At 34.2% G+C, this 14,611-nt stretch overlaps 1 protein-coding gene across 8 annotated transcripts in view; it reads right to left on the bottom strand.

The window, feature by feature from the left end:
• LOC109612178 (proteoglycan Cow) overlaps positions 1 to 14,611 on the bottom strand; it is a 298,610-nt gene that overhangs the window by 100,012 nt on the left and 183,987 nt on the right. For all 8 annotated transcript variants that reach the window (XM_059127027.1, XM_059127032.1, XM_059127034.1 and 5 more), the window contains exons 4-5: positions 10,305 to 10,407; positions 6,451 to 6,912 (exon numbers count right to left, since the gene is read on the bottom strand). In XM_059127027.1, the coding sequence (XP_058983010.1) occupies positions 6,451 to 6,912; positions 10,305 to 10,407 (565 nt within the window). The remainder of the gene's footprint in view (positions 1 to 6,450; positions 6,913 to 10,304; positions 10,408 to 14,611) is intronic.

Consider the following 14,611-nt stretch of genomic DNA (forward strand, 5'->3'; position numbering starts at 1 on the left):
TCGTATTTTTTACATACAAGATATGATCTATTTTTATCCGATGGCCAAACAAAATGATAGGCTTCTTTCCAGCCCTAAAAAAAAATTTCGAGTTAATTGGTCTAAAATTGTGATCTGTGGAGCAACTGTAAAATCACGAATTTTTTCTGCTTTTGGTCCTTTTCAACCCCTAAGTAGTTTGCTGTCATCTCCAAAAACGATAAGCCTCTATTCTGACCCTCACCTCACTTCCATGCAAAATTTCGTGAGGACCGTAATCGACTCAGCTCCGCGAGATATGAAGATCTTATGCCTTTTACCATTGGTAACCTACATGCTAAATTTCAAAATTCTAGCACATAAAGTAGAGATATTACGGACAAAACCACAGTGTTTGGTGCTTTCGTGTAGCTTTTTAAGTACGAATTTCGAAAATCATAATTTTCTTCTAATGCATCTCTTAAAAAAATGATCCACATGTGCAACTTGAGGATTCTAGCTCTAAAATTATATTAAGTACTCCTTAATACCCTTTTGGTACAAACTCCGAAAGGCAACACTCCATCTGATATTGGGAGAATCGGAAGAATATAGCCCAAAAAATGAGGAACTTAGGTTTTCGTTATTTTTATACCCTCCACCTTGGAAAGGAGGGTATATTAACTTTGTCATTCCGTTTGTAACATCCCCAAATATTCGTCGTAGACCCCATAATGTATATATATTCATAATCCGCATAAAATTCTAGGCCGATTTAAGGATGTCCGTCTGTCTGTTGAAATCACGATACAGGCCACAATATTTGACATAGAGCGCGAAAATTTACCAGAATAATTCGTATTGTGTCTAGGGTGCTTGGTATTGGAAATATCCATATCCATATCTCGGTCCACGTTTTGGTATAGTCCCCATATAACGGTACCTCCCGATATTCGGCATTTTGATGATTTTTGCCACATTTTTTCATGAATTTGTCTAAAAATTGGTATTTGTAGGTAATAATGGGTCCTAGTTCGTGTGGCGAAACATTGTATGTATAGGTCCACGCTTTGGTGTAGCCCCCGATATTCGGTATTTTGATGGTTTTTGTCACATTTTCCCACGACTATGTCGAAAAATTGGTATTTGTGGGTCATAATTGGTTCCAATGTTTCCATTGCCCTAATGCTAGGAACACAATTGGAGCGAACGACGAATTTTTTCGCGGCGTATGTTCGTCGTCAAAAATAAAACACATATGTGTATATGGAAGTGCACACAATCACGGCACCGGCGAAAATTTCGTCGGTCGCCGCGAACTCAATTAGCTTTATTTCTATTTCATACGCCGGCGACCGGCGAACAAAACAGTACAAGGTGGCCATACTTGTACGAATTTTATGTGTTTTAGTAAATAAAGTTACTTTTTACTTTAAAATGTGTTATGGTCACTCTACTATCTGTTACTCGTATAAAAAAAACATAATTAATTTGTTTATTTATTTGTGTACTTGCGCCTGAGTGAAGATGGATATCAGTGAATTTATAATAGAGAAGATGGACATAAGTGAAATTATAATAGAGAACGTAAAGAATTATGTGTTCTTGTATAATTCATTGTAGTCAACAAATGAGCAAAAAGTAAACAACTTCATCAGCTGTTTTATAATTTCGTCGGTATTGTGTTCCATACGACGAATTTTCGCGGCTCATTTTGTCGCCGCGTAGGGCGAAATTCGTCGTTCGCTCCAATTGTGTTCCTAGCATAAGGTGGAGGGTATTAAAAGTTCGGCCCAGGCGAACTTGATGTTTTTTTACTTGTTCTACATAACATTTTGAGATATAAACTATTTTGGTTCTATCCATGCAATTTTTTAAAATCACAAAAATGAATTGACAGAAACGTCATTTTTCATGTCTCCTAGAAAATATATTAAATTAATTTATTTGATTCTGCTTCGCTTTAAATCTTCTAGTGTATTAATTAAATATTTTAACCCACATCTTTCAATAAAGCCTCATCTCATTATTTATAAATCGTATAATAAAAGTCATTAACAGTGATTTATGTTGATGGAAAGCACGATGCCCCAGTCACTTCATTATACACAATGTACGGAGAATACCTTGATTTGTTCTTGTTTTTTCTATAAATGTACTACATACAAATATACATGTGGTTATTTGTTTTTGTTTGATTCAAAGTTATCGCTAAAATTTCTCAATGCCAACACCGCAACCACCATCACCGCCACCATCGACAACAACTAAACAAATCAGCCATGCCAACAACAGCAGTCAAACAATCACATATCAATGTTTTCGTTTTCATTTGACCTAAACCTAAATTTAATTCTAACACGCGATTAAAGTTGCACCATCAAGCGTACCAGCCGTCCAACCATCCATCCATCCCATCTCTCACTCCGTTGGCGTTTTAAGCTATTCATGTGTGGATAATACCCCACCCTGTTTCAAAATCCTTGACTTGTATTCAAGTGAAAATAACATTCGGTCAAAGCTAAATGCAGATGGGATGAGCTAACCTGCTGGTGTTGTAGTTGTTTACTCGGAACTCGAACCGCTGGATTAAACAAAAAAACTGTTTGCTGTTGTATTTGGTTTTGTCGAACTGAAGTGTGCTTCGATTGCACAAGAGAATGTTGAGCGTTATCCTTTTCGTGTTTATATAACACTATTATTGGCTGCCCTGCACTTCTTTACTTCACTTCGCCATTTGACCTGACTTTTATTTCAAGAACCGCCCGACGCCAGTACCACCTCGACCACCATACATTTCTTTATTAGCCTCATGACTCAGAGAATGTGGTTGGAGTGCACACGTTTGTGTGTACGTACGAGTATGTTTGTATATGCATGAGTAAATAAGTTTCATTACATTCCGTGAATCGAAAGTGAGCACCATGAAAATACATTAAATTTAATAAGAAAATTACTTTAATAAAGAAATGTTTGTATGGTACACATACGAGTAAATGTGTGTAGGTGGCAAATAATGTAATTAAATTTTGTATGCATATTTTAATAATTTCACATGAACTTGGTAGGGGCTAGAGCTCAACTTGCGTACGTATCATAAGTTGAAAAATGTATGTATTTTTCCATTTTCAAACTTATTGTGCATTTATACAGAAGCCTACGCCACACTGTGGTACAGGGTATTATGTCTTTGTGCATTTGTTTGTAACATGCAGAAGGAAACGAAATAGACCCGTAGTTCTCTTTGACGATCTTCATAGAATCACATTCTGAGTTGGTTTGCAAACAAAGTACTGGTCGCTATTATTTTCTGATTAATATTAAATTTCCCACAAATCATTAGTTTGACCCAAGAACGAACCCTATTGAAATTAGGGATCAGATTTGAATATTGGAAGATAAGTTTCTCTGGCAATTTTTGTGAATATCGGTCCGATTTAGATATATATCCCATAATTTTTTTGGGCCGATTTTTATTTTATTGTGTTCCATATGTTTAATATTCGTCCAATTCGAACGAACCCAGTCCAGATGCTAGTACTTTAATGTTTGGGAAAATGGGTTTAGGTATAGCTGTAGCTCCCATGTATATGTTTCATACGATTCCGTGATTTAGTTCCTCATATTCCCAATATGCACTACGAAACAATGATATTTGGTACCATATGTAAGATACAGCTCAGAAATATCTCTGCTAATTCGCCAAAATAATAAATGTCGGAAATAGCATCAAATTTTAGAACAAGTTTAGATTTGTTGAACTGGTCACCTTTGGCACAAATTATTCAAACTACCAATCAAAACGTCACACGCTGCTCGAATGTTGCTATATGGTATTTTGGCCCATTATCGGCGAAGCGCTTGCTTGAGGTGATCGACACTTTGGTATTTTTTAGTGCCAACCTTGATTTCCAAAATACTCCAGACATAATAGTCCAACGGATTGGTATCCGGAGATTTTGATGGCCATTGTGCGCTGGAAATGAATCGAGGAACCTCATTTTGTAACCATTCAGGGGTGGCGCGTGCTGAGTGCGATGGTGCTGAGCTCTGTTGGAATGTCTAAGGTCTGCGGTGGCATGGCCAGCGCTGGTGGCCAACCGAAGGTGCACATTTTCAGCTGACCTCATTGGCAAGTAAACACGATCATTTTGTTTGTTCAAAAACTGCTGGACAACGAATGTTTTCTTATCGGAGTAAAAAACAAAATTCGACAATTCACCATTTTTGGCCAAGCGAAGCAACTCTGCAGCTCTTTTGAGTCTATTTTCTTTCTGTTGCGGTGTAAGTTCTTGCACTTTTTGGAATTTTAATAGCATTACCCCGAGCTCGTTTTTCAATATTTGCCGAATGGCTCAGCTCACGAGCCATTTTTCGGCCACTGCGACGCGTGTGTGGATCAAGTCGCGTCTTTACTTTTCGAACCATTTCTCCTGATGTTGCTGTTTTCTTCCGTCCACTACCTTCACATTGGGTTACGCACCAGAATCACGATAACGAGCGATGGTACGAGATACAAAGGATTTATTCGCATTTAAATGCTGGAGTGCTGTAACGATAGCCACTTGTGGTTTTCCAGCCAAATATAAAGAATTCACACTATCACGCTTGAATTCCATCGCGAGTAACTTTTTTTTTGGAAAATTCTCACCAAAATGCTTTTGTACGCTTGTAAACAATATAACGGTCTGTCACTGGAATAATTGTAACAGTTGTCGGACGAGTGGCTTGGAAATGACAGCAGTCTGAAGTTGGTTGCAGTTTTTTCATCCAAACCTGTATGGGAACCGAGTTTCACAAAACGGACAAGTTCGTAGAATGTGCACAAATCCATCAAATTTAGGCTGATATTAGATATTTGGTGCATAATAACCGTGAAATCTGAACCGGTCTAAATGAAATTTGGCAGAGGTATTGATATCTGGTACCAAATATCGTTATTGTGGAGTGAAATTAATTCCGAGTTATGATCTATTTTATTCGCAAAGTATTATCCGATAACCATTCAAGCTGGTAGATTTCAGTCCTGTTTTGTAGCACTTAATTATCAAATTTTGTATTGCTACCTGTAAAGTTATAAAAATGTTACATGTGCTGTCGGGGGCCCCACATAGACCCACAAAACTAGATAGACTCAGCTAGCCGAAATATGATGACTTGTATACCACATTGTGGGTATAGAAGCAATGTTTCGGCTGTTACAAATTTTTGGTCCAACCATAGGAAGATTTTGCCGACACAAGACATTGAACTTGACTTAAAAAAAATAATAATAATGAAAATAATAATAATAATAATAATAATAATAATAATATAATAATAATAATAATAATAATAATAATAATAATAATAATAATAATAATAATAATAATAATAATAATAATAATAATAATAATAATAATAATAATAATAATAATAATAATATAATAATAATAATAATAATAATATATAATAATAATAATAATAATAATAATAATTATAATAATAATAATAATAATAATAATAATATAATAATAATAATAATAATAATAATAATATAATAATAATAATAATAATAATAATAATAATAATAATAATAATAATAATAATAATAATAATAATAATAATAATAATAATAATAATAATAATAATATAATAATAATAATAATAATAATAATAATAATAATAATAATAATAATAATAATAATATAATAATAATATATAATAATAATAATAATAATATTAATAATAATAATAATAATAATAATAATAATAATAATAATAATAATAATAATAATAATAATAATAATAATAATAATAATAATAATAATAATAATAATAATAATAATAATAATAATAATAATAATAATAATAATAATAATAAATAAACAAATAAAATAAATAAAAAATAAAAAGAATTATCGTATCAACAAATAATAAATTTGCTAGGTACCTTTTGGCACCAATAACTACTAGAAAGTAAGTACTGAAATTATTAGGAAACATAATTAGGAAACTTTCTTTCAACCTCGGAATTTGGATTATTCATTTGTATTGCAAGACTCACATAACAGATATAATATAAAATCCAATCTAATACTCGACATCCAAATGAAATATTGAACCTCAGCATAATCCAAGAATGATTTTAAAAAAATTAAGAAAATGTATCAAATGATTGATTGCAAAAAAAATCTACAGAGCCTTAACTCCCTTATCTAAAGATACCACCCATTTAAGAAGTTACTACATTTTTATTACAAATTTTATTTGAAGAATCTAAAAAAAATCAAATATAATTTCGACCTTCAAAAAAATGTTTACAAAGTTATAAATAATTAATATAACGTTGAAGGCCTTAAATCTTTATATTTTAATAAAAACCCCAAATAATCCCTGACTTAATAAATCCAAAAAATTAACTGTAACTGTATTTTATTACATTTTTTAATTTTTAATAGTCAAATTGGTATTGTGGACAGCTGTCATGTTTATTTCTCACAAATTACTTACTCTTCATCCTCTTCGTCATCGTTGTTGGCATTCTTATTATCCAAGCCGGCGTTACTTTCATAGAAGACATCATCCTCCTTGGATTCAATATCATCGTTGTTGTCATTCTTTAACAGGTTTTTGTTATTGCCATTTGTATTCTTGAGACTTGTGCTTGCCAGCTTGACATTGCCACCGCCCATCAGATTGAGATTGGAATTGAGGCTGTTGTAATTCTTTTCCTCATTTCCTGATAGGATGTCAACGTTATTATCGTCACCATTGCTAATGTCCATATCGTCTTCATCATCTTCGTTGTCATCGTCATCATCGGTCTCGTGATTATTGTTATTTATAAGATTGTTGTTGCTGTTGCCGTTATCATTGATACGGGCATTATCATTGTGATTAGCCGCTGCTATGGCTGCGGCTCTACGTTTCGCCTGTTCTTCCAAATATTTTGATTTCGTGATAATTTCATCACTGCAAAGACAATTGGAGAAAGGTGCGGGCAAGATAATTAATTAATTGTTATGGTTGTGAAGAGTAGTGAAATAAAAATAAATAATTTAAATAATTGTTTGTTGTTTCTTTCACTACTGCAATTACATTAAACGCTAATTGCCTTAATGAAAATTAAAATCCAATTGAAATAATTGTTATTATGGTTTTAATAGTGTATTTCCTGTAATGCTATTTTTGGCGGGGGATTGTGAGTTGGTTTTATATCACATTGTGATGAGGGTAGGTAATCGTTTTTGGGTCCCCGTGGATGTAAAACCTTATTGCCAAAAATATTTGTATACCCTCCACCCATGGTACAATAAAAAGGTAAGGTAGGACTACCAGCTGATAACAATTTTTTTTCTAAGTGTGCTCGACTTCTGCCAATTTTGTGTATGTATTTATTGTTTTGAAAAATGAAAATAAAATATTTTCAAAACCAATCATTGGAAGAAACGTACATTACCGCTTGCGCATAAAATTTATTAACCAATTTAGACATGAAATTGAAAGATTTAACAGTTTGGATCACATTTTTGAGAGAAAATCCAGGCCTTTCATTCATTTGTCGCCCTATTTAACTCATTTTAAAAAGGAGGAAAAATATGAAAAAAAAAAAAAAAAATGAAAACAACTTGTTGTAAATAATTTTAAGTAAGTCTGGCAGGAAGCGGACATAGCCTCAGGGCTGTATTTTTTAAGTTTTACGAAGCTGTTCTACCTCCTTATTGTACCATGCCCTCCACCATAGTATGGAGGGTATATTAAGATTGTCATTCCATTTGTAACACCTCAAAATATACATTTTGGACCCCCCAAAATATATATATTCTTCATCAGCATAAAATTCTATGTCGATTTAGCGATATCCGTCCGTCTGTCCGTGTATCCGTCCGTGGAAATCACTCTAGCTTCCGAACGAATTGAAGTAGATTGAAAAAAAATTTTACTCAGATGTATATTATATTTGCAGGACTTTTGGTATTGAAAATGGGCCATGTAGGCCCACGTCTTGGTATAGCCCCATATAACGGTACCTCCCAATATTCGGTATTTTGATGATTTTAGCGACATAATTCACAGCAATTGTTTCAAATTTGGTATTTGAAGTTCGTAATGTATACTGTGTATGTCCACGTTTTCGTATAGCCCCCATATAAAGGAACCTCCCGATATTCGGTATATTGATGATTTTAGCGACATTATTCACCGATGTTTTTTTAAATTTCGCATTTGAATATTGTAATGGATTTTGATATGGACCTATGCAGGTACATGTCTTTGTATATGCCCCAATATTACAGTTACATTCGGAATTTTCAAGATTTTAACAGAGTTTTTAACGGATTTTATTGCTTTTGAAAATTGCCAAATTCGTTCCAAATGGAAATTAAAAAGTAAGCAAAGACTACAGTCGAGCGGGGCCGACCGTTGAATACCCTACAACACTATAATAAACGATATTGTTTATATAGGCGAGATACTCGAAAGAATTCCAGAAGATATTGTGACAAATTATAAAAGAAAACCATCAGGTTTTGTTCTCTAAATTTCGAATAATAGCAACTTAAGCTAATTTGCTCATTTCCAATTTATTGGTAGATGTTTCACGTAAATGGTCTTCCTAGATCTGGAACCAATATTTCCCAAAGACCTATAATCTCTCAGAAGTGGCAAAAGATTAACATTTATTATTGGTTTTTGACTGAATTGCATCTATATATTCTTCAACGAAATCAGCTTAACGAAATAGTCAGAAGTGCGTCTTTCCTGTATTTGTGAATTCTCCAAAAAGTCACTGGAATGGACATTTTCGTATTTTGTCTACAAAAGTTGGCAAGCTATTTCACATACTGAATATTTTTGAATGGCCATCCAAAACTGCTTGGCTTTTGCAATGTCCAGTAACCCCAATTCAAATGTGCGTGGGGATCGGGCGATAATTACGACCTGCTGACTATTTTACAGTTTTTTGGTCCATTTCAACCCCTAGATATATTGCGATCATCTCCAAAAAGAAAAGGCTCCTATTCTGACCCTCATCTTATACCCATGCAAAATTTCGTAAGGATCGGGCCATAAATGCGATCTGTATATGATATCCTGATATCCTAACTACTTAGTTTTGTTAGCTGTAGAAATATTACCAAATGTTTAATTCAAAATGAAAATATGCCAAAAATATGACAAAATTAAAAAAATATGAGAAAATTTTACAAAATCAATATTTTCATCTTGCAGAGACATTTTTATGCGATTTTTTAGACGTTTTATTCTGAATTAATGAGAACTGTCAGCCGTTCTCGACATATAAGAGATCTTTCAAGCATATCTTCTTTGATAGACATATATATCGCACATATTTTGCTATATATCCGATTTGTTGGATGTTAACATCAATATAAAGGTCAGAAGTAACCTTGTCACGGCTTCGTGATTTCGCCGGGGTTTAAAATATACGCGGTTTAATGAAAAATATTGAATTTTTTCAACACAAAAGATATGGTCTATTTTACCCGCTAAATATTATCCGATGACCACCCTAATTGGTAGGCTTCTTCCCCGTCCTAAACTCAAGCTACATACGAAATTCCGCGTCGATTGGTCTATAATTGCGACCTGTATAGCTACTGCAAAATCCGATATTTTTCCAGTATTTGGTCCATTTCAACCCCTAAACATTTGGCGATCATCTCCAAAAGAAATAGGCTTCTATTCTGACCCTAACCCCACCTCCATTTTAAATTTCGTGAAGATCGGACCATAATTGCGACCTGTAGAGTGATTACAAATTAACATGGACAGACGGACGGACGGACATACATAGCTAGATTGACTCAGCTCGGCGAGCTAGGAAGATCCATATATACTTTCCTATATGGGAAACCAATATTTCGAGGTGTTACATAAATTCTGGCCCAATCAAACTTAAGGGCTAAGTACATAAGAAGCTTGGAGTCATGGCTAGGCATGTTTTGTGACATTTCATAAAGGGATTACAGAGCCGTACTAAAATCCTGCCGTCGTTTTCCATTATAATTTGACATTAATATGCCTAGCGATGACTTCAAGCTCTTTATGTATTTGCAGCTTTATAATACCCCCAACACATAGTGTTGTAGGGTATAAAAATTGGGTTATCGTTTTAATACAAAATTCATAAATATATTCTATATATATTGACTAAATTTTCCGCCAATTATTTTTAGGTTTATCCTTAAAAATTATCTTCCAATAATTCATCATTAATCAGAGAAATAGTCTTATATTTTTCACAAAAAAAAAAAAAAACAGTTTTTAATTTACAAATATTGATACGAAGGTTCAACATCAAAAGCGGTGTATGTAACATTTACCCTTTTGACACTTACCGATTTTTGTGCAATTCCTTTTTGGACACACAAACTGCACTATATTCATTTTCCAGCAGGCATATTTCACGTTTCTTGCAGCTCAACGGGCGGCAAAGATCGCCTAAAAAAAGAAAAAGAGAAAAAAAGTTGCAGTATAGGGGAAAAGAATCTAATTAAAATTTAATATTTGTCAGTTTTTGCTTTGCTCTGACATACATACACATGTACACAAAACCTTATGACGGTGTTGTGGTAAATTGTTTTGCTCCCAGCAGCTCCAACATGAGAACAATAAAAGTTTTGCTAATAAAATAAAATTTAATAAAAAGGAAAAATTAAATTGCTTAGAAAAGTAAAGTAGGTCATATTTAGCGAGCAATTGTGTCTCCCACTCTGTCTGTCCGTTGCAGTGCCATCAGTGATAGTTATAACAACAATAATGGGGCTGCATGTCTAGCAAATGTCGGGTTCTATGTACAGACATCATAAAGAGAAAAACTACAGCTGTTGCTTTTTGATTCAATTTTTAACTGTGGGGCAGCATACACTTAAGAGTATTACTCTAGTATTATGCTATTTATTTTTGTGTGTACTCTCGTTTTTGTTTAGAAAATCACCATGTTCTCCAGTCCAGTGGGTTTTGTATGTCTGTAAATGGTAAAAAAACCCATTATCCAGCAATATTCCTAGGCATTTGCAGTTTGCCATCATTTGTTGCAAAGAATAGAAGAACAAATTTCCAAACCAAGGCATCAGCCGACATATGTGACAGTTTAGTTCTCCCATTATGGCCCTGATGTCTCACAAGAACGTTTTAAAGTTGAAATTATGTTTTTTCACTCTTCAGTTTTTCCACGACATACGTGGCTCGAGTTTCCTAACCGTAAGGTAGCCACATTGTGCTACGCTCCAATAGCCCACTTTAAAATACATATATATGAGAGCTAGTATTTATTTTGCCTCAAAATATTCTCTTTCTGAACGAGACATTTTGTTGGGTATATTTAAAAAAGGGGGTGAGGAATATTAGAGACCGCTATGAAGAGTGTCCAAGTTATCGTAACCAATGTTTATTTTACAACACGACAACAAAAAATAATAAATCTACTATTGAATGTAAATAGTTTTAATATTCAATGTTTAGTTTTGATATAAGTTATAAATTAAAACTTTTAATCTAACCAATTTTTCCGTATGAAAGGCCTATACTTGCTTATAAACTTCAGCTTGTTGGTATTTATACCCTACAACACTATGTGTTGGGGGTATTATATTGATTGGGCCAAAAATTATGTAACACCTCGAAATATTGATTTCCCACATAGGAAAGTATATATGGATCTTCCTATCTCGCCGAGATGAGTCGATCTAGCTATGTATGTCCGTCCGTCCGTCTGTCCATGTTAATTTGTAATCACGCTACAGGTCGCAATTATGGCCCGATCCTTACGAAATTTTGCACGAAGGTGGGGTTAGGGTCAGAATAGAAGCCAATTTCTTTTGGAGATGATAGCCAAATGTTTAGGGGTTGAAATGGACCAAATACTGAAAAACTGTCGGATTTTGCAGTAGCTATACAGGTCGCAATTATAGACCAATCGAATTTCGCATGTAGCTAGAATTTAGGGCGGGGAAGAAGCCTACCAATTTGGGTGGTCATAGGATAATATTTAGTGGGTAAAATAGACCATATCTTTTGTGTCGAAAAAATTCAAAATTTTTCATCAAACCGTGAATATTTTAAATCCCGGCGAAATCACGAAGCCATGACAAGGTTACTTCAGACCTTTACATTGATGTTAACATGCAACAAATCGGATATATAGCAAAATATGTGCGATATCTATCAAAGAAGATATGCTTGAAAGATCTCTTATATGTCGAGAACGGCTGAACTGATTTCGACAGTTCTCATTAATTCAGAATGGCCTCTTGGCAGGAAAGAAAAAATGTCTAAAAAATCGCATAAAAATATCTCTCTAAAGATGAAAATATTGGTTTTGTAACATTTTCTCATATTTTTTCAATTTTGTCATATTTTTGGGTTATTTTCAATAAACATTTGGTAATATTTCTACAGCTAACAAAATGAAGTAATTAGAATATCAGGATATCATATACAGATCGCATTTATGGCCCGATCCTAACGAAATTTTGCATGGGGATCAGATGAGAGTCAGTATAGAAGCCTACTCTTTTTGGAGATAACCGCCATATATTTAGGGGTTGAAATGGACCAAAAAAACTGCAAAATCAGCAGGTCGTAATTATTGCCAGATCCTCACGCACATTTGAATGGGGGTTACGGGCATTGCTAAAAGCCAAGCAGTTTCCAAAAATATTCAATGTGTGAAATAGTTTGCCAACTTTTGTAGACAAAATACGAAAATGTCCATTCCAGTGACTTTTTGGAGAATTCACAAATGCAGGAAAGACAGACTTCTGACTATGTCGTTAACGCTGATTTCGTTGAAGAATATAGTCAAATGTCTGTATCTCATATAGATGCGTTTCAGTCAGAAACCAATAATAAATGTTAATCTTTTGCCACTTGTGAGAGATTATAGGTGTTTGAGAAATATTGGTTCCAGATCTAGGAAGACCATTTACGTGCAACATCTTCCAATAAATTGGAAATGAGCAAATTAGTTAAAGTTGCTATTATTCGAAAATTAGAGAACGAAACCTGATGGTTTTCTTTTATTATTTTCACAATATCTTGTGGAATTCTTCCGAGTATCTCGCCTATATGAACTGTATCGTTTATTATAGTGTTGTAGGGTATTCAACGGTCGGCCCCGCTCGACTGTAGCCTTTGCTTACTTGTTTTTCAATAAAATTTGCTCAAAGTCACAATATTAAAGATGTCGTATCCCTAATATGATTATTGAAATTGCCCCAGGTGGGAAGTATTCAGACGCATTTCTTGGCTGAATCTGCTGTAACTTAGTATTTTTGGTTACCAATGAGTAAGCTAGTTCCATTCAGAATTTAGTCCATAAAAATTTATTTTTGTCCTATAGGTGTATGTTAACTTTCGAATCTTGGAATCGAAGTGATATCTTGATGTCTTAATTAAAAAAGGTATATGGTTTTTTTTATTATAGTACTGATCGATGTTATGCTTTTGAGCATGGCACCTTTATCAAAAATGATATGTCCCCTAAAACCTCGAAATATTTAATGGGTGTATAATTTAGAATGGAGTAAAATGAAAAAAAAAAAAAAAAAAAACTAGTAGATTCTTGCAGATTCTGGAACAGAGCAAAAATGTACAATTCAATATTGTACGTTAAATAGACAAAATCTCATGCGATAAAAATATATGTATAACAAATATTACGAAAAAAACATACTTTTTATGGCAACTTTTTATGCGTTTTTTGTGCTATTCAGAATTGTGAAATTTTTCGATTTGTCGTTCTCGAGTTATAAGCGGGCTTCCTAATATCTCCTTCCTACAGGGTGAGATAAAAAAAACTGCTACAAAGTCAAACGCCATCATTTTTAAAGTTTTTTTTTGTATGAAAGCGAAAAATGGACGGAAATAACATCAAATTTTAGAATAAGTTTAGATTTGTTCGAACTGGTCACCTTTGGCCAGAATTGTGACTGAGTCCTCTTGGAATTTCCAATATCTGCGGCCAAATTGTTTGGGTGCCCAAGGCACGATCGATTAATACGAGTAGAGAGCGACCATCGGCTTTTATGCCGGCCTACCCCATCACCGTGGCCAGCGCTTGAGTTCTGGTGGCCAACTGAAGGTGCACTTTTTCAGCTTACCCCTTTGACAAGTAAACACGATCATTTTGTTTGTTTACAAACTGCTGCACAACGAATGTTTTCTCATCGAAGAAAACCAAATTCGGAAGTTCACCACTTTCGGCCAAGCGAACGAACTCTTTAGCTCTTTGAGTCTATTTTCTTTCTGCGGCGGTGTAAGTTCTTGCACTTTTTGAAATTTCAGTGGCTTTAGCCCGAAGAAAACCAAATTCGGCAGTTCACCACTTTCGGCCAAGCGAAGCAACTCTTTAGCTCTTTTAGGTCTTTTTCCTTTCTGTTGCGGTGTAAGTTCTTGCACTTTTTGGAATTTCAATGGCTTTGCCCCGAGCTAATTGTTTAATATTTGCGGAATGGAATATTGCGATAAGTTCATTTTTCGGCCACTGCGACGCGGATTTCGATCTGGTCGCTTGTTTACTTTTCGAACCATTTCTGCTGATGTTGCAGTTTTCTTCCGTCCACTTCCTTGACGTCGGGCTACGGTACCAGTATCACGGTTACGAGCGATGGTACGAGACACAAAAGATTTATTCACATTTAAA

Source organism: Musca domestica, unplaced genomic scaffold, assembly GCF_030504385.1.
Source record: "Musca domestica strain aabys unplaced genomic scaffold, Musca_domestica.polishedcontigs.V.1.1 42, whole genome shotgun sequence".
Classification (NCBI taxonomy): Eukaryota; Metazoa; Arthropoda; class Insecta; order Diptera; family Muscidae; genus Musca; species Musca domestica.